Below are 24132 nucleotides of genomic sequence, written 5' to 3'. Positions count from 1 at the left end.
GAAATGGTATCTACAACACTGGTCCAACATCTCCAAAATGGTTTAATTGCATTGTGATCCGGTAACTATGATTTTCACATAGGGTAAGGGTTAGGGTTAGTGACCCCTCGTGCTCTGTGCGGGTACTGTCATCCCTGAAGAGCCCATTCTCTTAGAACAACAGAAATTTCCATAATTTCAGAAAATCTGTCAAATGGAATGACCTTTCTCCCTAAAGGGATAAGCAGGTCAACGCAAGAGCAGCAAAATGCTCCAAACAGCCTAACAGAGCTGCTGGACTCCCTCACTATAGAGGTGAAGAGTTCACGTTTTTCCTTTAATTTGTCTCCTGTCCACGTCATCAGCAAGCTGTCAACACAATGGTGTTTTTCCCATATTTCACAAGAGGGCGTCCTGTTACCAAAAGCATCACCTTTCACATACCTACAGTGGCAACACAACCTTTGGCTACAACACATCGGGTCAGTCAAACTTGTAAGAACCCAACAATGCACGCACTGTGTTAAAGAGAGTATTTAGGCTCGTGCTTCTGTGCAGCCAATCCAGCTGTTCCCCCGTACTCAGGAGTAATGCCATTTCTAGAGCATGGTGGAGGAAGGAGGAGAGGAGGGGTAAATGAAAATGGCATGTATCCTATTGAACTCTCTCCCTCCCTCTTTCCCTGCCCTTAGGGATTAGAGGAGCAGCACTCCCCTTGACCGCTTCGCAGCTTGCCCAGTAGCCCAGCAGCTGTTCTCTCCCTCAGCGAATTGGCAGCCAGGGCTCCTGGTGTGGGGGTGGCATGAACACAACGTCTTTGTCTGTCATTTTTCTCTTCCCACTTTTTATCTTATCTATACAATCTCATATGCAGACGTACTTCCTGATTCATGTTCTTTCTATTGGTTTTCTTGTCACAAAGCAGTGACATCATCATTTACATATATATATATATATATATATATATAATATTAGATCAAACAAAGCAAATATTCAAAACAAAAGCGAGTATCACACTATTACAAAAATACCGTTTGGTTATGTGTGAAGTGAGGAATGACGATGAATCATTTATTCTTTTTCTGACCTCCATTTCACACAAATGGCTTTGTTTTGGTTGTCAGGACATCAGCCATGCGCATATCATTGACCGGGGCCTCCCTTGACTTTGCTGCAAGTGTCTCTTTTCTCTCCCTCTCACATATACAGGCACAGGGGTGTGCGCATACAGACACATACACATCAGCATGCTTGCAGGAGCCCTATTCGTCAGTGTCTGGCTCATTCTGCCTTCCTTCTGCCTACAGATTGGAGGACAGAGGTAGCAAGGGAGGGCTGAGGGAGAGGAGAGTTGCGAGGCAAAACGGCTGGTCACATGAGCAGAGATCTGTTTACAAACCCAAGGCAGAGCAGAGCAAGAGGAGGAAGGGAAAGGCGAATCGCAGGCTCTCTCTCTGAGCACCATTATAGCTTGAAAGAGGAAGAAGGGAAGCCTGCCATGACAAAGCCAGCTGGAGGTGCAAGAGGCTGAATGCGACACACGCAGACACACTCTTGCGCACACACCGCCTTTGTCTCAGATTTTTTTTTCTTCTCAATTGAAGCAGCAGATGGTTAGAGGGAGAGTAGGATCCCCCCCTACGCGCACACACATCCACTGACTGAAACACAAACACACACTCGCAAGCAAAACACCAAACCCAGCAAGAGGACTGTTGTTGACTGCATGGAGCTGTCCTCACTTTGTTTGGGCTTTGAAGGAAGCATATCTTTGCCTTCTGTGCTGAGGAGAAATATCAACTGCAAGATCAGAAGACTGGAGGAGGAGACAACAGAGGAGACAAGAGGGGGATGAGACTTGTGAAAATCCCCTGTTAAAAAAAGCAGCTTTTCGAGGAAGACAAAGCACAGATTAATGTCAGATAATTGCCTTCACTGGGTGAGGACTGTCATTTTGAAAGCTAGCTGTTACTGAGTTTCGTGAAGGGACGACACTGCAGACACAAAGTGAAGTCAAAGAGGCCCCTTTCTGGTGGAAATGTAAGTATTTCCTGTTACAAAGCAGCCCGTGTTGTTTACCACACTGCGATCAAGCGAGAATCAGTTTCTCACAGTAACAACTGCTGAGCTGCACCTGGTGTGAGATATATGAGAAACAATCATCTCATCTAAACAGGTTTTCTTTGTCTCTTTTCTCTTCTGTGATGACATCATTCTCACTGGGATCCAGGAGCACATGAGGTCTCCAGTCCTGGTCCAAACCTCAGTCCCAAATCTCCCAATCTTAACACAGAGCGGTTAATCCAGATTTGGGAATGTTGGGCAGCACAGATTGCTGAGCCAACAAAACCACACCTCCAGAGGATTTGTGGAATCTGAGCAAATCTTGATGGTTGTTGTTTGCGGGAGCTAGCACAACCCAAGAAAAAGAGCAATCCAGCTCAGTGTAACTGAATCTAGACTCCAAAACAGATTTCAGTGTCCGAAGCTCCAGCCCACGAGTTTGGCTTGTCTCCAGCCTTTTCCTGACAGGGCCTGAATTTACTGCGGCTGCCTTGGGAGTCACATTTCATGCAACCATTCCAATGGTGTAACGGTAAGTGAGTGGATTCCTTGGCACTTCTCTAAATATATGAGAGATGGAAGCACATGTACTTACTTCATAAACTAAGTTACTTAGTTGCTGGCTGTTGGCTAATGGGATTCAGATAATGGATGTGCTTGTGAATGGGCAAATTGCAGGGAGTGGAGGCCTTAGATAGTGTTTTGAAGAGTGAGCTGAGAGCACTTAAAATAAGCTGCTTTCCAGAACATGTTGTTTCGTTTGGGTTTTTTTGTTGTTGTTGACAACTGTGACATTTTATTCTGTTACCTTGCTCCATATTTTTATTTTTCTTCTTTGGGGTGATTCCTAATTGTATCTTTCATTATGCTACAATAGGTCTTTCCTATGAAACCCTCCACCCGGTTCTTGTAAATCCCCCAACCCCCAGCCATGTCAAATTACCCTTCCCATACCCCCCACAGTGTGCAAGCTGTACCCATTCATTCACTCTAAAGAGAGACACATGGACATTTAGAGGCTGGCAAAGAGCATCCTCGCTACAAATTAATAGGAACACATGTGGCCTGTGGAAGTGGGGCTTCCTCTGCTATTGTTTTACCAAATGGCCCTTGTCCCCCAAGTTCATTCTGTTTAATGCATCACACCCCCCGCCACCTGCAACGCACACATATTTCGATTGTACCACACAGACACCACGCAGCTTTGCTTTTCCATCCCCGAGCGCACACACACGAGCTCACACTCTACCAGTCATCTCTGTAGTCTGTGGAACAGATGGTGGTGTGGCGGAAGTGATGTCTGCCCTTCATGTTTGTCTTGTTCACAGCAAATTAACGCACAGTCCTATGAGCGTCTCAGTTGCCACCACAGTGCCAGTCACAGTTCCCCAGACACACCTGCAACTAAGCACTTACTAAATTTGAACCCTTAACAAATGCTGTAAGTAAAGCTTGTGATTTTTGTGGAGTTTACCTAGAGTGTCACATGCGTTTGCAATTTATAGTTCCACATCAGCAGACACACTCAGTTTTACTGGCACTAGAAGCTTGTCCATGTTCTTGTTAATGATCAACGTTTGTGTACTTGTCTTCAATGATTAATCTTTCTTTTCATTTTATATTGGAAATAAAGTGTTTATGATTTGCCAATAAGAGTTTGGGCGTTCCCCTTATTCCTTAGAAAGGAAAATTACCTTCAGCTGTCTACCAGAGTAATTGCTCAAACAAACGGCACAGTCTAATGTTTATGCTATCAGTTTCACTTTAAACTGTCGGTGCTAACGGCTGCATACTTTAAATCTTTGTAGATAGCTGGATATAGTGGGAGATTAAACAATGCTGCAGTCTCTTTTTCAGCATCTCTCTGTTTAAAGCTGAAGAAATGCAGCTTTAAAAAGACAGCAACCCTAAACCAATTTCAAATTCATGACCTATAAAAGAAAACAGGATTTTATTATGTTTTTCTCTCTCATGGGCATCCCATCAAAGAGTTGAAATGAGAAAGTCTTCTAATTCCTCAAACTTGATTTTACATGTTGGACTTTTACCTTAGAAGGTGGCAAACAAGTTAAGTATGTAATCTGTTATTTCAAAACTTTTCCTGGTAGGATGCCAGTGTGGTTTGGGTTCTCAGCGTTCTGAACACTACTGCAGCATGGGGTCTGACATCTATCACCTGCCGCTCAATGTCTATGTCATTGTTCTGGGCATCGGCCTCTTCGTCTTCATGCTCAGCCTCATCTTCTGCTGCTACCTTTTCAGGTAGGTCGGGCGAGTCTGAGATAAACAAACCAGTAGTTCGAGATTTTCGGGCAAGTTTGAGCAAGCTTTGGAACACGCTGCCACGGCAGCTTCAAATTAATTCCTAACCACCTTGGCAGTCAGCTATCTTCACGTATTGATGTGTTAATGTTAGCAGCGAATGTCATGCAAGTTTACCAAGCAAGTGTTGAGCTGCCAAAGGTGTGACATGTTGTTTAGAACTGTTAAAACACAATTTATGCTTGGATTTCTTGTGTAGAACAACAAATATTCTCTATATAAGGCAAAAGCAAAGCACTCAGGAAAAAAGGTTGCTGCTATTCATGAACTCCAATCATTTTTACTGACTCTGCAGTTCACCACAGAGTATTTTAGCACATTCTACTTCATGTCTTTCATTTTTGACTATATCTTAGTCATTTTGTTTCACTCTTCTTGCATACATGGGTGTTGGGTTTCTTTTGGGTTTTTTATTTTTTGGGGGGGAGGGGGGGGTTTAGTGGAGGTGGGGGAAATAATAATACAGCAAAATGCTGCATTGATCTCTTTTGTTTATTGATACATTTTACCCATATATTAATTGGTTTATTAAATCAATGTCGGAATGTTTTACAATGTGTTGAGAGTTGTAGAATCTTTGTATTATGATAGTAAGATAATTGTGGGCAACATACTCTAACAGCATTATATCATTACTTACCCTGTGATTCCCTAGATTTCAGCGAAAGGCTGTTAAGGCCACTATATGCCACGTGTACAGCACCAGTGCAGGAAAATTAGTGACCACTGGCCATCTAAAGCAAAACAGAGAAACAAAGTTACTGGAGTTTCATTTACAACATTCCAAATCAATATGAATGCTGCGTGTTGTATAAAGTTCATGTGTTTGTTAAAGCAAAGTGTATTTCCTTATGCTTAGTGTATTACGTTCATGAAATGATATTGTCAGGATGTCAGCACTGTATTTTTGGACCATTGTGCTACACCCAATAAATGAGGTTAGTGCAATTAGTGTGAAGAACTCATAAAAAATGTCTGATTTAAAAAATAAACAAATCATTTTTTAAAAAAGACATAAATATTACAACTAATACTGTTATCAGATTTTCTTCAGATAGTAATGAACATCCTGCCAGGCTCAACATGATTATAAGTAACGTTTTGAAATATTAGTCGAGAATAAAATTGCAAACAAGTTTCTATAAATGTTGCTAATTTAACCACAGTAATGGACTGGAGGAACAGGAAATGCGAGCAGTTCTGTGAAATTAAGTTAGGAGTGTGTGTGTGTGTGTGTGTGTGTGTGTGTGTGTGTGTGTGTGTGTGTGTGTGTGTGTGTTTTATCTTGCAATCACAGGTCAGGATCCACAGAACTTAAGTCACAGTTGTTACAGATGTTGTTTTCTTTGTGTCTCTCCCAGGTTGAAGCAACAAGGAACTAGGGAGCAGTTCAGTTACAATGAGGTATGTCAATGCAGTATCTGGCACTGTGGGTGCACATGTAACACCAGCTTCTTAGGCCTGTTATAAATACAAGTGTAACATCTTAGGCTGATATCGCCAACTGTGAAATCTAACACCCCCTCTTTTAGATGACCTTGAATCCATCTATGTGTCGCTACGTTCTGGTTTTAAAATGGTAATCCGTGTGATGAGGCCCCATACACTAAACTGGTAGCAGAGTGTTAACAGTGTAGCGTGTTGACAGTTGGTAATAATGCTTTCAGACAGGGAAGGTTGAACAGGAACTGCAGGTTTTTTTGTTTTCTCTGCATTTATAATGTATTTTTTCACCATGTAGGAGTAAATCAACACATATCAGTTATGTTTTCACAAAAATGCCCGTTTTACACTGTATCTTTTCTGCCGTGTAACACCCCAGTTGACCCATGATGCTGACGCATAGATCACATGACCCAACACATTTCTTCTTTCTCTCCCCTTTTATTCTGCAGGTGGTGCTGAAGGGGGCAAGCAAAAAATTAAGCCTTCTTGGAGTAAGTCATAGTTTCTTATAAAATGTGAACCAGACCTATGTTAAACAATGTCAGCTGTTTGTTGCCCACATTGTTTATGTGCCAGTTTAGATGAGATCATTATGTGCTGGGAATGTTTGGTTGGTTCATTCAATCAGTTTCTCCTTCAGACGTTATTAGCATGCTGCACATACTCAGGGTGGAGATGTGCTGAAAATATCTTAAATACTGTCAGTGTGAGAGTGCCTGCAGAATGTAGGGCTCCAGGAATAACTGCACTCATTCAAAATGCATTATAAAAAACATCTCTGTCCTGCCTCTTGTGATTTTGTTTAAAAAAAAAAAAACAACAACTTTTAAGTATTTTGTTTAAAACCAAGGCTTAGGGCTAATTTTGGTATAAATTCAATATCCAATTTCTCTTTTTAGTTTGAAATAGCCCTGCTGCCTGAAAACACAGTTAAGATAAAAGCACATTTTCACAACACTGACATACTTGCACTTTAAAGCAAAACGGTAAATTAATTTACCACTTAAATTTAGCTACAAAAAGGCAAGTGTATTAGGTTTGTAAGGATATATATATACATATATGATGTCTATAACCAGAAAAAAGCCAACCGAACTAACCTATGTGTCGTTTGTGCTCTGCAGCAAACCTGTGCAGTGTGTCTGGAAGAATTCAGGACCCGAGATGAGCTGGGAGTGTGTCCGTGCTCACATGCATTTCACAAGAAGTGAGTGTTAATAAAACAGTGATGTGAAAAGCTCAGTAGAAATAGTAGCTGCAATTATATGCCGTTCTCTTCGGTTAAGTTAAATTAATGTCATTCTCATTAGGCGTGGCGAGATCACAACAAACTAAATGCTTTGTGTGGGACACACTGAGAGGCAGCCTTTACTTTAATCTTAGCGAAAAGAATAAACACAAACGGGTTGCAATGTCACAGTGATCCTGTGAGGACAAATCTACTTAATTTGAATTTAATTTACCCACTAGATTAATAAAACAGGCGTCAGTGAAAGCTACAGGTTGTTTTGCAATAGCATTTACACAACTGTTTATTTCCCCTTTTTATTCCAATGACTGCAAAACTGTTTTTAACTGTTAGCTTGGCTGCTTGTCTGTATGGTTGCAAATATAACTATAATCAAATATTGATACTATCGATTGATATTAGTGTGATTGGATCAATGCTTTGTTTCTATTCTCTCAGTTCAATATGCAGCACTCTGAATTGTGCTAAATAAATTATTCATTTATTGATTTTTGGGAAATAAAATTTTTTATCTCAAACCAAACCTTACTTCACAACCCTGCTTTAGAGACGGGCACATTTACAGTTTCAAAAAATCCAGTTTCGTAACACATGAGAATCTACAAGGTGTGTTTTGTTATGTTGTTCTGTTAGCTAATTATTGTGGAAAGTAAAAAGCCAAGTGATTTAGTTGTCATTAAAATGAGCCCAAAATTAGCAGATTGTGAAATTCTACTTAGAGGGTGCTCATAAGGTTGATTATAAAGTCAGTGGCCATAAATGGTTAAAAAATATTTTTCTTATTCTTCTAGAAACACACAAAGAAAAAAAAAGGTTAAACCAAATGCTGGATGTAAAATTTTAATTGGGGGAATTTTAGTGTTACTTAATATTCTCACCTGAGGACAGAGCCAACCTAGTGGACTGGTTTTCCCAGCTTCTTGTTTTTGTGTAACACCGGTTAAGCTGTTTTTTAGGTTAACCAGTGTTACACTAAAGCAGTGGTTCTTTAACTTGCACCACACTGCCCATTCTGTCATCAATAATTAACTCTAAAAAGGATCCAGTTAGAATTTTTGTAAAGTAAGTGTGAGTGTTGTTTCACCACTCTTAGAACTTCTACTTTATTATAATAGGTGGCACAAACAAAACGCTGTTTCGTAGTATTTAGACATGGTCACAAAATTTGGTAGCAGTGATGTTATTTTACATAATCCAACAGCTTCATATAATCTGGTAGAAAATTTGACAAATTACAGATTATATTTGCGATCATATCTAAATACTTTAGTATTGATGTGTGCAAATGCAAAAATGATGTGAAAAACATTTGCAGCAGTTGAAAATCCCAAGGAAGTAGAGCAAGAGAGTCCTGTGTGACCTCTGCTGGTGGCACTTTTAAATGACAAAAGTTACTTTACTTTCTCCAAAAAGTGCAGAGGCGTCAGTCTAGCTCAGTGGGTGAACAGGTTACAACATGACGCATGGCTGAGATGCAGCAGCCTGCGCCCCTTTTCTGCATGTCGTACCCCTCTCGCTCCACCCATGCTCCACCGCAGCAGTACTGCTGTGGGAGATGTTTTCATTTCAACAGGAAACAAAGTTCTTTCCTGCTATTTTAAGCTTTAAAAGTTGACTTAAAAAAAAAAATCCCCCAAAACTAAAGCAACAATAATAGTGTCCCGATAATAAATCCTGAGTAATAAAAAAAACAGCTATGCAGTATTATTTCAAGCTGTTATTTTTCTTGTCCTGTCAGGTGCCTGCTTAAGTGGCTAGAGATCCGCAGCGTGTGCCCCATGTGTAACAAGCCCATCCTGCGGCTACACTCGGACGCTCCCCAGGGTGCCGAGGGGCCTATGGACCCAGAGGAGGTGTGAACGAGCCATCGGAAGAAGAGAAAAGACTCCCTTTACAGAAAACACACACATTAAATACACTAGAGAAGATGAACAAAAGGGTCATCTTGAAGAAATGTTAAAGAGCCCCAAGTAGCAGCTTTGCTGCTGACCTTTGAGCAGTTATGCTTTCGTGGGAACTGAATATTGATAGCACCAACATGATTTGGTCAAATCAGTCAGAAAGGGTGAATGAATAGGATCTTTCATTAAAATGCTCCTAGTTCTACTTCCATGTTGCACTGTTCACCAAAAAAAGAAAAAAAAAGACAGGAAAAGGAGCAGCAATAGAAAGTTGGATCATTGCCACTGTCACTGGACGACTGGTGCAACACTGCCGGAGAGAAATGACTCTACTGGCATTGAGCAGGACATCAAATTACAGGATCAGTATGGATACCTCTAATATCTCAGGGGTGTTACCAATACAGCCAGCACAAACCACGTCAATCACCCTATAACCCTGTGCCATACATGCATCTTCAATACTGCCAATTTAGGTGAAATGCTCCAGGAGCCAGAGGCAGCTACACCCTCTGGCTGAAACAGACCAGCCGGATTACAACTGCGACGATTTAAGTAGATGATGTTGTTACCGATTGTGTCCCAGGCCCTTTTCCCTTTAAAAAAAAAAAAAAAAAAAAAAAGACTGATAGAAAACTAGTCTTGCCTGTATCTATTGTATGTAATGTCTCCCTATATATATTGTCCTTTTGTATTTTAAATAAAGCGTCATGTAATGTATTGTAACAGCCTTGGATTTATTGAAAGGTCAACGAGTCAACTGACAAAGGTTTTATTGAAGCTTTTATAAATCTGTTCAAACAGTCAGCAATCATCGTGACATGATTTACTCATTATCATACAAAACTGTTGTTTTATAGACCCACAGTATTGTAGCATACAAGTTCAACACTCAAGAGTCCACAACTATTACAAAAAACTTAATTACAAGCTAAAATATTGGTCATTTTGAGGAAAATGCTCCTCCTCATCTGAGGATACAAGTACACAGCAAGTCACGTGTGTCCACCTGCATTTATAAGGTGTTTGCCTGCATATATCTGGACTTTACTTGGTACCCTCTGTGCCTTTAGCCTCCACAAACTCAATGGCCTTTTCTTTTACTGCTTGGATGCTCTGAGGGGTGCCATGTGTCTTCTCGTATTCCAGGTAACGCTTGAAGAAGAACTTGATCTTCTTCACAGAAACACTCAGGTGGATCACTCGATCAAAGAGCGCTCTGAAAGAGGCAGAAGTTGTAATACAATATTACACACTTATCCATCTCACATGTCAGTTCTTATGAGTGTGTAACTGTTTAGGAACACAGACGCTATAGCATATGGAATAACGTATGGTAACCATGACGATGAAAAGAAAGTTTCTGTTCACCTGATTTCCTTCTGCGATCCATGTTTGACCATGAGGTCGATGAAAACAGACCACAGGTCGGTACGTTTTGGGTATGTGCTCAGGACTTTGTCAAACATGTTGCGACCTCTCTCTACATCACCGTAACGAAACTCCAGCTGAGCGAACTTGGCGATCACATCCACACCTGAGAGAAGAGGATGAGAACACAGAAAAGGTTACGTCCTGTAGAAAAACACAGCTTTGACAGGTGAAAAGAATGGGAATTGTTAAAAATATTGCATCAGTTTCAGTGCTAGTGGTGGTGTTGGGTGGTGGGATGCAACTGTATAAACAGCCACCCTAATATTTAAGAATAACTGCAAAAACCATGAGCGCTAAGTTATTGGTGGACAGCATACATTAAATGTACATAGGAGGTATTGTACATACAGACGCTATGATCACTTTAGTATGACAAGATGTTTAAACAGGCCCTCTTACTTTCTTTTGGAGGGAGACTCTTCAACGCCCTCTGCAGGAGATTACTGGCAGCATCACTCTGACCCTGCTGAAGCAGGAAGGTCCCATAGCTAAACCATACTTCCTTATTCTGACGGAAGCGCTTCACCATCGTCTTATACAGGCCCTCTGCCTCCTGGGTACAAAAAACCCCCACAATGAGTCAACAACACACAGATCGTGCATATATCAGATGCTTATTTAAATATGCATACCTAAATATTTTGGTATTTTCTGAGAAAGTACCTTGATTTTGTTGGACTTGGCGTAGATCTCAGACAGCTTCTGGTATACAGGCATGGGCTCACAGAACTGCACTGCCCGCTCAAACACCTTCTTGAGACTCTCCTCTGTGCCATACATGTTCTCCAGGTTCAGCAGGGCCACCCACACATTCAGCTTCTCCTGCTCCTCCCTGAACCACAACAGGCACAATTTTACACATCTAACCATCTTTAGTTAAATTGTGCACAAACTTTCTTGCAACTGGATGCAGAGATCGCTTTATCAGTTAAACAAATTCAACTACTCATTGCTGTAGCTGACTGGTTGACTAAACTACGATTATTTAGTCAACCATTTTTAGAACAGACTTGCAGCATTTGGGCGTGTAAATATAGTTCAAAAGCTGCTGCAGTTAAAAGTGAACATCAAAGTGCAGAAAAAAGGTGATCTGAATGCAGAAAGGCATTCATGTGAGAAAGGCTGGTTTGACTATTTTAGAAAGCACATTATTAAATGCCTAACACAAAGCAGTGAGTAAAGAGAGGAAAGCCCCTGTGCAACAGAGCCATTGTTCTGACAGCATGTCTTTGTTGCCACTTCATCCTCGTGCATATGAGTGTGCTTGATAACTTCTGTTTAACTTGTTTTTGTGACTAGTTCCTCTCTGTTTAGGTGGTGGCAGCAGGGGTTAAAGTCAAAAAGATAGCTAAAGCTTTAACAAAACCTTCACTTGTTCCTGATTCTGCCTCCCTACTTCCACACATCTCCTTGACTTCCTTGAACCTTGCTAGGAGTAAAGTTTTTGAAGCTCTTTTTTGAACTGAGGAATTCCTGCCATATTTCAGGCCTGCTTATTGAACAAAATGACTGGGTGTGCATCAGATGTTAGTGAGATGGTCTCTGCCTATACACATGCCCCTTGGGAAAAAAACCTTAAACTGTTCTAAAGCGTGCCAAACCACATGTTTACTGTTATATACTAAGGTGTCAAAACTCATCAGGGGAGGTCGTCAAATATCTCCTTTATCAGAGAAAGCATTAGCATGAACTGACTCAAAACTCAAACTGCTTCTAAATCCAACAGAAAGCCTTTGGGATGAGGTGGAATAAAAGAACTGCACCACAATAAAAGAACTTCTTATAAATAAGCAGCACCTGTGTAACACTATGATGTCAGTACCGCAATGTTTCCAGCACCTTGCTGAATCTCTATCATACAGACTTAAGCCAGCAGTACTGTGTGCCACGTGTAACTAATAAAGTTGCTAAGTGCGTGTATTCATCTACAAGTCTACCATTACCTGAAGGAGATCGTTTTCAGGGCTCTTTCAGCGACAGTGCGGGCCTGCTCGATCTGTGTAGCCTGCAGATGGTGAGCCATGAACTGGAGCCACAGCAGCGAGCTGTTGGGTGATGCTAGGAGCAGACGCTCGAAGGCAGCTGCATCCTGGGGCCGCAGGTTTGGATCCATCAGCTCAGCCTCTCTCTGTATCAAAGCCTTCTCTGCTTCCTTTTTCTCCTGCTCTTGCTCATGACGAGACTTCTTCTGGGGCTGGGAGGCGGAAAGAGCACATTTAAGGTAAAACACAGGAAGGAAAAGGAGATGGGATAGAGCCGAGAAAGGTTGAGAATGGATAAATTATGAATGAGGTCTTTTAAGGGGTAAACTGATGTGCTGAAAGTTCTGTTTCTCCACTAACTAAGAATGTACATCTTTTTCTTTTTTCACCTTAGTGCTTCCCTCTTGGTCTTCTCCATCACTCGAGTCCTCCTCCTGCGCTGCAGAGGCAGGCTTCAGGGAGCTAAGACCCACATCCCAGGAGAAACCTGCTGTCACCTGCAGTCTAGATGGACACGATGCACTGGATGTAACCTGCTGAGGGAGAGAACGTATTCATAAGATTCTGGTTAAGTGTATTCAAATCACCCAATCTATGGAGATTTACAAGACTGTAAAGGTTTATAAGCAGTTGCTTACTTTTGCAGGTTTTCCTTCATCTTCCTTATCCTCCTCTTCTCTGAAGTACACCTCTACTCCACTATCATTATCATCAGTTCTTGCCTTCTTTGATTCCTTCTTCTTTTTCTTTGAGATCTGCCAATGAAGAACCATTAAGACCCACGTAAACCACAATTCAATACATATATAAAGTCACCTAGGCAAAGATCAGTGCAGGATTTATTATTGTCAGACCCAAAGATGATAAATGGAAGATGAAAAAACAATGGCCTTGTTTTTGTCAAAAATGCAAAGTGATGATTCAAAAATATCAGAGCATAAAATGAAAGAGTTAACAATGTAATAGAAAACACAAGGAAATGAAATAAATTTACATGTGAAAGTAAAAAAGAAACTGAATGTGTCTTTTCACCTCTTCGCTCTCAGATGCTGGGCGTTTCTTGCTCTTCTTATCTTGTTTCTTCTTCTCCTCTCTGACGAGACGCAGCGGCAGACCGAGCGATTCTGGAAGGACGTCTGGCTTCCCGGTGTCCTCAGGGAGAAGCGAGAGGTTGATAAACTCCTCCTCCTTGTCAATACTGAAGACAAGAATAGCAAAAACTAAAATGGTAGGATGGCAGTTTGGAGTCTGAAAATAGTCCCTACCTAAAGCCGTCCCAGAGAACTTCTGAAACTTGGTATGATAATGAACTTTTTCCCTTTTATTTTTAAATGCTACATTAATGGCAGTTAAGATATCATTCTAAGCTGGATCGGTGTAGAAAATTGGTAACAAAGCATAAATTCTGAAGAGTGATTTCTGAACTCTGAGCTGACTTTACCTGAGAATTTTGGTGGTGAGCAGGGCGTTGGGAGGCAGGTGCTCAGAGACGATTTTGTGATTTTTAACAAAGTATTTGGTGGTTTGCTGGAGCTCAGCTCTTCCAATGATGCTTCTTGACAACCTGAAAGACAATTATATAGAACAGTAAGAAGATATAACAAGTAAGAGCAGAAATGTTAGAATAAATGTTGAAATGTTTCTAAAAACAATCATTAGTTTGCTGTGGATGGATCTCTTAGTTACCTGATGAAGACTCCCTGCTCTCCAACAGACTTCACATAGCCTCTGATGATCTGACCTGCCTTCAGTTTGTTTACAGACAACACTTCTGGGTCTTTTGCTGGCTTGGCCTTGTCTGGGTTCAGCCTGGAGGAACACATTATAACACGATACATTTTTATTGCTTTATTAACAAAAATCATCACAAATCAAACTTTTACAACGATGCCTTCTCATACCTTGATGGTCGCAGAGACAACTGCCACTTGTCATTTTCATTATCGAGAAGGTAACACCTGAAAAAATATTTTAAAAATATAAATATAATATAAATATAAAAAATAATCAATATTTACTTCACAGTCACTAAACATGTTTAATCAGAAAGTCTTGAGATTAAAGTTGTGATGATATTTTAATATTTTCATGTCAGTGACACATAACTGAATTCTGCAGACTGAATTTTGACTCCACTTCAAATAACAAATGTACTTGTATTGACTAAACCACTGAAAAAGGTTTTTTCTATTTAAGCTGGCACAGCAATATTACAGCTAATAAAAAAGAGAAATCCACAAGGTAAAGTGTGGGTTGACATATTGAATTTAAAAAAAAAGCTGAAGGGAAAACAGAACTTCCAGGTGCTGCTCCAAAAGAAAAGTTCTAAAAAAAATAATAATTTTTTTTTAGATCTAACTTTAGCTTTTCAGATTTTTGCTCCACAGATGTGGGCCAACGAGTGTCACATTACTGTAACAGCTGGACAGAGAGAACTGAACACTGCAGCAGACATCACAGCTATGATGAAAAATCGGTTTTTATAAGAGAAGAAAACAGGTTACAGTTAAATCTACTGCTGCTGCAACACTTGCATTGTTTTATCATGCAAGCTGATGGGAGCTGTAGTGTTTCAGTAGCCACTAAATAAATATAGTTTAACGTTGTTACACTCAAAAAGTTTTAACTCTTAATTTGCTTACTGGTAATTTAGAAAAACAATGAAATAAATGCAAAAGTAAAGTTTGCACTGGATAACAGAAGCTAGTGCAGATTAGCTTAAAACTATTCTTTTCTGCACACGGTCTATAACAGAGATCATCCACACTGACCTGAGAAACTGATCCTTGTTGTAAACAGCCAGTGGGTTTGGCCTGTAGGCATCAGCAAGGTCTGTGACAGCAACAGTCCCCATGCCCCCAAAGGGAAGTTTGACCAGCAGGCCAGTTTGTGGCTGAATATTTGTTACTATCCCCAAAGTAATGCTGCCTTTCTCCAGTTTATGGACACCTGGAGAAAAAAAAAAGGAATCCAGAAATTAAATTAACCCGATTTTATGTGATACAGATTTCAAAACTAGAAGATCCAACAACAATAACATAACACAAAAACTTTAGTAGCTAAAAATGGAGCTAAATCAACAATGAAGTTAAGTTACTTCAGTTACTGCTAACTAAAATGTTAACCTGTTATGTTACACTTTCACTAAAACACCTAGCTAGGCTACTTTAGTGCTTATATTGAACTTATGCTGTGTCACTACTACTATAATGTTGCTGCTGCTGCCACCTTGTGGCAATAGATTCAAACTGTAACTTCAGTAGTCTGATAGCAGCTTAATGGAACAGGAGGATGCAAAATGTCCTTATTTTGGTTTGCAGATATTTTTTTAAATAAAATAACATTTTTTCTTTATCATTATAAATGTCATTATTGCACATTTCCTAGAAACATCTTAATCTATATGTTGAGGCTATATCGTCCTCATGTAGCTCTTACCTGTGAGTGACAGCACAAAGCGATGAGGAGGGAAGCTCGCTTCTACCACTCTGGCACGGACTGCTTGGCCCAGCTTGTACAGTTTCTCGGGGTGGCCGATATCCTCAAATAAGCACAAAGTGTAAGACGATTGACCTTTTACAAATAACATTTGCTCTTCCTATACATTTGCAAAGACACAAACTTACTTTAGAATCAGTGGTCATTGCCAGCAGTTCAACCGTTCCAGAAACACTGGGATCAGTTGTGACTTCCAAAGACTTTCTGTCTGAGTTAAACTGGCGAGAGAAACATGAAGACATTGAAGAAAAAAGAAAGAGGACATAAATTCCAAGCTTGCTTTTTGGCTTTCTTTTTCCTTTGAAATTGTTTTTGGATTTTTTAAATGTACAATCACTTCAAGTTTGGGGCAAAACTTGTAAAATAATATAAAGCCAGCCATCTCGATCTTCAAAGCTTACCTTTGATACAAAGCATGTAATTTCCTCCCCAGCTGTATAGCTGCTCAGTTTTTCTTTTGCTGTAACTGGTTTGAAATCGACACTCTCATTCAGTTTTCTACAGAGAGGGAAAAAAGACCAAAAAGATGAAAAACAGAAAAAGCACAAAATATGCAAGAGTTTGGGGAGGGTGAAATTCCCAATGAAAATTATAGTGCAACAAATTTTACTCATTTTAAACACATGTGCAATATTTTAGTAACAGAAAAGGCTGGAGATGTTAATGTGTGAATGATGGTTGTTTGGATATTTTAGGATTAAATAATGATCAGGCTCAGGTGACGCAATATAAAAACCAGAATGCAAGTTTATTTGTGTTGTACATTTACCTGGGTATCAGCGTAAGCTCGGAAATGGTGTATGTGAACTTTGGATGGGAGAATGGCAAGAATCTGAAACAGAAACGGTTGCGATTACATCTACATTACTACATAACACAAAGAAAGTGAATACATATCATATGTCTACTCCAACAGGTAAAATGAGGCACAACAGCCATCATTACCTGTGACTGGAAGCCTCTCGTCCTCCGATAACCCTGGCGGTGACCACGCTGCCCACTTTCACTGATGACGTGGGGAAAGATCCCAGGCGCACTTCTGCAGGCTCCACCACTTCAGACACATGCACGCTACCTGAGCTTCCATCCTCTAAGGTAACCTGGATGCAGGTAGGTTTTACTGTCCGCACCGTGCCCTGCAGGATTTCACCAAAGCAGTGGCCCTTGCGGCCAGTCTGGTTTTCTGAAGCTGTGCGCTTTCGCTCTGGCATACTGCGCTCCCACGACACCAAAGGGAGCCCTTGCAGCTCTTGACAGCTGGGTTCAATAACTTCAGCTGACAAAGTCATGCCCGCCTTCAGCTTCTCTGACTCAGACAGGAATATCTCATTCAGGTGGCTGCAAGTCTGGATCACAGTCAGCTGTGCCGTGTCACCCAATGAGATGACGGCAAAGTCTTTGTCTATGTGCTGCACCATTGCTGTGTATTTCAACCCTTCAGCCAGCTATAAAAAAATTAAAAACATTACAATCAAATGGTGGATTTATATTTTTATAGATCTAATTTAAAAAAAAATAAAAAATATATATATATATAAACACTCACAGATTTCTTCTTCCCCATCACCTTGGAAAGGATAGAGACATGGACACAAGCAGAAAGCATGTCAACATGAAGGACAACTGCACCGACTTTCTGTCCGTTGGTCAGTTTAACACCTGCAAAAAATACAGTTTTTGGTTACATATGAGCTCATCTTTCATACAAAATACCTTCTCTGTAACCTCCTGATGTTATGAATCGGTAAACTTCATACTTCATCTGTTATTAGATATAATATAATATTGTTTTGAATATTGTGAAAACAACATACACACTAAATAGCTCACCCGTCTATTTGACCTTGTGCTTTTGATCCACAAGTTCCAACCAATTTAATATTTTCTTCAAAATTAAAGCTTCACTGACCAAAGCAAAGCAAAAAATAATAATAATAATAATATGAGAAATATTTAGTTTTTTCCTGTTCAGTACATACCCATCATGTGGTGCTTATTGGCCAGAATGGTAGCACCAATCAAGGCATCAGACTTAAACGTGGCACCGGTGTCATTCACAGTATCCACAGTCAGCTTCAGTTTCTGTCCAACAGACAGAGCAGCCAGCTGCTGCTGAAGTTCACTGTTATCTAGAAAAAACAAAAACAGGAACTTAAGTCTCACTAAATGTCTGGAATTCTGCAACTCAAATCTTATTTGGCCTTTCGTGGGTCTATAGCTCCCAGCGTTTATTGACACACTTAGCAAAAGGCAACTATTTATATCTAATTGACTTCACACATACCTTTCATAACCAACATTTCAGTGACTGCTCTTCTCTCCTGAAGACCATTAATGAGTCTTGTCTGGGCATCCCCCTGTGGTGATATGACCTCTGAAATCTTCAGTGTGACCAGGAATCGCCGCTTCTCCTCATCGAGGTTTGTCACTTTAGCAATGACCGTCTGGCCAACCTGGAAGGTGTTCGTCGTATCTCGGATGAACTTGTCAGTCATGGCCTGGAAAAGCAGAAACATTTGAAAATTTAACCAGGAAAATATATAACTGTTATACAAGTATGAGCCTTTCAGTTTACAAATTAAAAGTTCTTTACTTACTGATTTGGGTGCAAGTCCACAAAGGCCGTATGGAAACTCCACAAAGACACCATAGGGCATGATATTTTTGATCCAGCCAACCAGCTGAAGTCCAACAGTGATCTCAGAGAAATCTTTGGCAACCACTCCTTCCTCCAGTGACCATCTCACTGTTGGTTTCTTGGTGAGAGTCTTTAAATGAGAAGCAGCTAAGGAAACACACATTTTTCAAAATAGATGATGTATGAATTTCCCAAGAGGACATAGTGAATCAATCAAAGCTGAGTAAAGGTCATCGGGTGGTCAGATCTGCAAAATATCTGCAGGCTACTGAAAAAAAGGATACAATATTCTGCTTGTTCTTGCTTGGACAGATGAGTTTTGAGATGATATCTCCTTCCTGCAGGCTCTCCCACAGCAGAGGGCAGTTGGACATGTGATCAGACAGGTGGCTCATAGGCAGTACAGCATGGATCTCATCCGGGAGGATGGCCACTTCCAAACCGTTGAGTGACTTTTTCAGCACCTTTGCATCCAGCCTCTACAATAAATAAGACAAATTAATAAAAATAAGACAAAAGATTATATTTTCAATTGAACACGCCACAGAGACGACTTCTTACCTTCCCCACTTCACAGTCAAACTCAGGTTTTTCAGTCTCCTCATTTTCTTTTTTGACCACTGCCTTAAATGAAAGCGCCATCTTTCCCTTTTCAGGATCACACTGAAGAACTTTAGCCTTTACCACCTGGATTATCAATCGAGACCAGCAAACTTGTGAGATACATCACAGAAACAACACAAATCAAGACCATACAGGAATCTCAGTGTACATGACATTCGATCACCTTACCTGCCCAACGTAGAAGATGTCCTCGGGACGAACGATGGGCTCAGAGCTCAGCTCACTGAGCGGCACCAGACCCTTAACCCCATTGTAAAAACGGACAATGCAGCCAAAGTCTTTTACGCTCACGATATAGCCGTGGGACACACGACCAGGACGAGTGTCATTATAGCTCAGGAACAACGGCAAGGAGCTTTCAACCAGAGTCTTTTTTCTGGTCAGGTACAGCTTCTTATTCTCTGCATCTACTGACAGCACCTGAAGACAAAGTGTGCAGACACAAATATTCAGTGGAACAATAAACAGCAAATCAGCGCTCACAGCTGAAACTTCACATCAGAAGTTTTATAGTTGTTTGTTAGGGCAGAAGTGCACTTACCCGACATTTGACCTTCATGCCCTCCATGTACTTTTTCTCCGGATTCTGCAGGACAATGTCAGACAGATGGGTTCGAGGCACCAAACCTTTAATGTGGTCAGACAGATGCACCACCATCCCATGACTCAGCAGGACTGACACTGTCCCCTTGGAGAAAGAGAAACATTGAGAGAAAAGAATGTAACACAGACAACAGGGAACAATAAAGAGAGGTGAGGATTTAACTGTGCACAGTTTAAACCTTCCGTTTCAGGCTCATTTACAGCAATTCTAACTAATGTGCATCATCTCTCCATTCAGCATCACTATTTTAAATTATTAAACTGGAGTTCCTAAGTCAAAGATATTTTTAACATATCTGCCAAGGAGAATTTCCATTTCTGGTTTGACGCAATAAAAAATTAAACTGAGTAGACGGATTTTTTTAAAAGGGATATTTTGGGAAATACACTTAGTTGCTTTCTTGCAAAGACAAGTTCCAAAGTAACCTCACAGCAACACCGCAGGTGTGGTCAAGAAATAGAAACAAGTGATATTTGTACCATTTGCTTCTGTATAGAAACAAACTTATTGTGTAAGACTTAATACGTTACTTAATGAGTTCATTTGAGTGAGTGTTAATTTAAGTTTTCTCCAAAAACAAACTAAAATTTGTCCCAATAAGTAACAGACCATGAGTTTGCTTTTTGCCTAATAAAGTCGATGTTATCCTCTTAATGCACTGAAAGACTTCATTGACTCAAACTTTCATAATCAAAAGTTACATGTAAGCCAAGTTTCCAACAAAAGATGATTCTCTGTTCCTACCTCCACAACCTGACCGGCCTGAACATCATGGTATCTGTAAAAAGGCTTCCCAATCACACTCCTAAAATCAAAAGAAGAGAGGCATGCAAAGATCAGAACAGTGAAGCCTACATTTACTGTGGACACTCAAATGAAGTGTAACATACCTGCGTAAAGTAGCAAAATGAATTTGCTCCATGGGGCTGAAGTCCAGGATCCTGCAGATGTGCTCAGGCTGGGCAAACACTCTGTTTTCATTAGTTTGCTCATTAGACTCCTTCAGGTGGTTCCGCTGTCAACGCAGACAACAAAATGATCTCAATCTCATCTTATGAAGAAAAAATATATAAATACAAGATTTATAAAAGTTAAAGTTTGTCCAAAGCATCACGCTGACTTACATGTACAAAGGCCAACGTTTTGTCCGGAAGTTCCAACACTCCTCCAGACAGGTGGTGCATAGCGGTCATCTTGCACTCCTTCACCACCTCTCCAATCCGTTCCCTACCTGCAGGAACGGGCTCAATCCCAGTCTCAAGATGAATAAGGTGGCTGCGCAGGCTCATTCCCACCAGACGAGTCTGTGGCTCGATGTACAGCACGCGCGCATTCACCTGAATGGATGGATGCAAAAGGAGGTTTGTACTCTCAAATTATCACATGGCATCAAAATTTCTAAACACCCATTTATCATAAGCGCTGTGTTAAACATGCCAGGTCTACTTTACCTGAAGTCCCTTAGTGTAGCTGGAAGCCTGTTCTGGCTCCATGTGGAGAAAATCCACCTGGCCATTAAACGAGGACAGGAAGTCCAGGATCAGGCCGTGTTTGGTCACCTGCAATACCAACATACTGGCTTTTACATGCAGTTCAGAGGTTATATTTCACTGGTGATTGTTTCATGTTGTTTTAGTAGCAGAACACATATAGCGGATAACATAAAAACACTGTCTTTACCTCCTTGATGGCAGCTTTGACCAGAAGGCCAGGAAGAAGTGTTGTGAGGTTCCAGCCCTGCTTGGGTTCAGCACAAGTCTGAGCAATCGTAGTCAGGTTAGCAGAAAGCTGGACCACGCGACCATCATTCTTCACCTCTTCTACTTGGGAAGTCAAATACTGACCCACTTTCAGCTCTGTACATGTGGAGAAACCACAAATGCTTGAGAGATCCTTTTAAAAAAAAACAACTGATTACATTTGTTTTATAAAAACTGAAAACATCTGCAATGTCCTAATGAAACACAACCAAATCATGCATGAAAAACAAAACAACTGTTTCCCAAAATGAGCAACAAGTTATTTTCCATACCTTGAGCATTGTTGTGTTTGAATTTCAGGGATTCCTTAGACAGAAAGGCCTTGGTTCCACTGACACCAATGTCAATGATGTAGCCGTAATCCTCCACGCTCTCCACACACGCACTCAAGACCTACACAAAAGATACAACAATTTCTGTAAATGCAGGTTTGATGGATGTTTTTAAACAGTTACTCTCACTAACAGCTCACCATGCCAGTTTTCAGTCCACTCGGGGTCAGACTTTTGTTGACCAGTTTTGGATTGATTGACAGCTGGATGCTAAGCGAGCCTCTCTTCGTTACATCCAACTTGGCAACCACACACCTGAGCACCATGCCGGGGTAGAAAAGGTGTGGCAAAGAGCAGATTTCCTACAAAGTATAAAGTAATTAATATGGCACTTTTACAGACCTAAAAGTCACAAAACGCTGCACAACAATTAAAACACAGTTAATACAGAGTTACTATGTATGAGGGTCAGCTAACACATTTTGAGTATGTGAGCGAAGACGGTGTTATAGAATATACAAATATAGAAATGTTGTCTTGATTTTTTAAAAGATTTTATGAATATTGTGGACTGAATTACACTGTTGCACACTCACAAGCAGAAATGTCCTCAACACCAAGACAATTCAAATCTCCTACAACATTCTGTTCATTACTATATAGGCCAACCTCTGTGTCAGCTGAGTCCAGCTGCTCACTCAGCAGCTTGGTGTATGAATCGCAGATGTTCTTGATGCTGAGAAAGCCTTGCAGGCCACTAGGCAGGCTGACGGTCACCTCAAAGTCTGTCACCTCTTTCACACAGCCTAGCATCAGCATGCCCTCCTTCACATCCTGGGAAAAAACACACACAAGCCGTTACTGAGACGAGCATCCTGCAAGAGCTTAAAAAATTGCTTAAGAGTGTTATTTTTTTTAGATGCAGAAAACACAGAAGAAATGAAACGTAAAAAACCCATTCAAATACTGTATATGTACTGTAGAGGTTATTGGGAGATTGATTACCTTAACATGCAGAATTTCCACACATTTGACTGGAGCGTTAAGTGTCAGGCCAACTTTCTTTTCCTCTGCCTTTTGCTTCTTGAGCTTTTTGCTGTCATCTTTGGCTCCTGCCTTTCTTTTCTTGGTTTCAGCTTGCTCATTAGACTGCAAGAGAAAAGCAAATTATTGCCAAATGTGAAATATGTTTTAATAATACACTCTAGTGTTGTAGTATACAATAGCCTATTTAAGACCAGGTGACATCAAGGGATTTTTTTTTTTTTAAACAATATTGGCCTAACCTCATAGCTAAGGAGCTCGGGTGTGGCAAAGAGCAGATCTCTTTGCCAGGTCTGTCCTGTGCTAGATGCATCAGGGGCAGTAACAATCAATTCTGCCTCACTGATGTCTGTTTCATTTATAATTTGATTTGCAGTGGAAGCCACAGAGTTTCTGAGCCAAAACAGAGCCAACTTTGAGTTGAGAAGTACTTCTGTGCAGAAGTGATTCCAGATGCAGAGTAGCAGAAGGGCTGGGTTAGTGATATGGACGGCTTCACTGTACATCTGGCAACGCCTCTCCACAAGATGTAGGCAGCAACACATTCGGGTCAACAAAAGATAAATTCCAATTTAATTTTCATTTGTACATGCTATTGTCACATTACAAAAAAGGAACTCCGAGTTGAAACTGAATAACTAAAAAGGATTTCTTGTGAAAAACATACCTGTGGTTATTAATTTTGATCACTTTTGTCTGCACTCTGAACCCAGATCAATTCTTTTTACACTCAGTAAGACAGACAAAAACAGATGGAAGTTAAAATCTACCTGAAACAGATTGTCCGCTTCTGTTCGATGAACCACTGTTTTACTCCCAGTAGACTTCTTTGCTGTCCCTCCTCGAGGGAAGTCCTCCACCGCCGATGCCATCTATGAAGTTCTTTAAGACGTCTAAGAAAAATAATGTCGCCATTATAAAAGACATCTAATTGTTATTAGTTCACATGTGCACAAGTTTCAAATCACTGAGACTGCGAGAGCCAGATTATTTTATTTAGTGATAAAAGTCTATCTGTATTCGTCGATCTAATCACTCCAAATGCACGACATTACGAGCTAAATAATACCGGGTATAAAACGAACAAACACTAGCAAAAAACCTCCACTGGACTGAAGATTTAAATATATGATGTATTGCTGTAAACGTACATTTAAATATACAATCAGAATCATGAAAGGTTTCTTACATTAAATCTCCGGTTTGTGGCTATCCAAACTCACATGCTGTTCAGCAACACGCCATGACCTTAGCCCGGAAGAAAAACTCCGGTGGGCGTTTCAAATTTTGTCCAATGACCGCGAAGAACGAATAA

At 40.5% G+C, this 24132-nt stretch overlaps 2 protein-coding genes across 3 annotated transcripts; one reads left to right on the top strand and one right to left on the bottom strand.

Moving 5' to 3' along the window:
• The first annotated feature begins 1334 nt into the window (after nt 1-1334).
• On the top strand, nt 1335-9687 carry LOC147328372 (RING finger protein 122). The gene is made up of 7 exons (XM_086296684.1): nt 1335-2019; nt 2210-2575; nt 4152-4305; nt 5727-5769; nt 6261-6302; nt 6936-7018; nt 8799-9687. Exons 2-7 carry the CDS (start codon nt 2551-2553, stop codon nt 8917-8919), a joined length of 468 nt encoding a protein of 155 aa, XP_086152810.1. The 5' UTR covers nt 1335-2019; nt 2210-2550; the 3' UTR covers nt 8920-9687.
• Nucleotides 9684-24107, bottom strand: pdcd11 (programmed cell death 11). Of its 2 annotated transcripts, none has more exons than XM_086296679.1 (36): nt 24007-24107; nt 23588-23710; nt 22779-22922; nt 22443-22607; nt 21974-22135; nt 21774-21894; nt 21422-21597; nt 21193-21300; nt 20866-21078; nt 20632-20756; nt 20486-20546; nt 19679-19825; nt 19306-19557; nt 19075-19200; nt 18798-18992; nt 18473-18643; nt 18160-18373; nt 17855-18004; nt 17422-17534; nt 16821-17320; nt 16645-16707; nt 16277-16373; nt 16004-16093; nt 15816-15918; nt 15149-15326; nt 14279-14335; nt 14064-14186; nt 13819-13941; nt 13410-13575; nt 13016-13132; nt 12767-12913; nt 12339-12589; nt 11059-11227; nt 10795-10948; nt 10333-10498; nt 9684-10180 (listed from the first exon to the last, which is right to left on the bottom strand). In XM_086296679.1, the coding sequence occupies exons 2-36, from the start codon at nt 23687-23689 to the stop codon at nt 10009-10011; spliced, it is 5421 nt and encodes a 1806-aa protein (XP_086152805.1). In that variant the 5' UTR covers nt 23690-23710; nt 24007-24107; the 3' UTR covers nt 9684-10008. The 2 variants fall into 2 exon arrangements, with proteins under 2 accessions (XP_086152805.1, XP_086152807.1); XM_086296681.1 differs by having other exon boundaries at nt 12767-12910.
• Nucleotides 24108-24132: the final 25 nt, after the last annotated feature.

The sequence above is a fragment of the Aulonocara sp. 'chitande type north' Nkhata Bay genome, linkage group LG6 (genome assembly GCF_057382095.1).
Source record: "Aulonocara sp. 'chitande type north' Nkhata Bay isolate Kocher_YH1m ecotype deep benthic linkage group LG6, A_spYH_male_GT1.1, whole genome shotgun sequence".
Taxonomy (NCBI): Eukaryota; Metazoa; Chordata; class Actinopteri; order Cichliformes; family Cichlidae; genus Aulonocara; species Aulonocara sp. 'chitande type north' Nkhata Bay.
This window is presented reverse-complemented; position numbering and strand designations above follow the sequence as displayed.

Coding starts and splice junctions, on each gene's coding strand:
- LOC147328372 (XM_086296684.1), top strand. CDS start 2,551: ATGCAACCATTCCAATGGTGTAACG. Junction 2,576..4,151: donor ACCATTCCAATGGTGTAACG/GTAAGTGAGTGG, acceptor TTTTCCTGGTAG/GATGCCAGTGTGGTTTGGGT. Junction 5,770..6,260: donor AGCAGTTCAGTTACAATGAG/GTATGTCAATGC, acceptor TTTATTCTGCAG/GTGGTGCTGAAGGGGGCAAG.
- pdcd11 (XM_086296679.1), bottom strand. CDS start 23,689: ATGGCATCGGCGGTGGAGGACTTCCCTCGAGGAGGGACAGCAAAGAAG. Junction 20,757..20,865: donor AAACGTTGGCCTTTGTACAT/GTAAGTCAGCGT, acceptor CTGCGTTGACAG/CGGAACCACCTGAAGGAGTC. Junction 18,005..18,159: donor TGAAATGTTGGTTATGAAAG/GTATGTGTGAAG, acceptor TGTTTTTTCTAG/ATAACAGTGAACTTCAGCAG.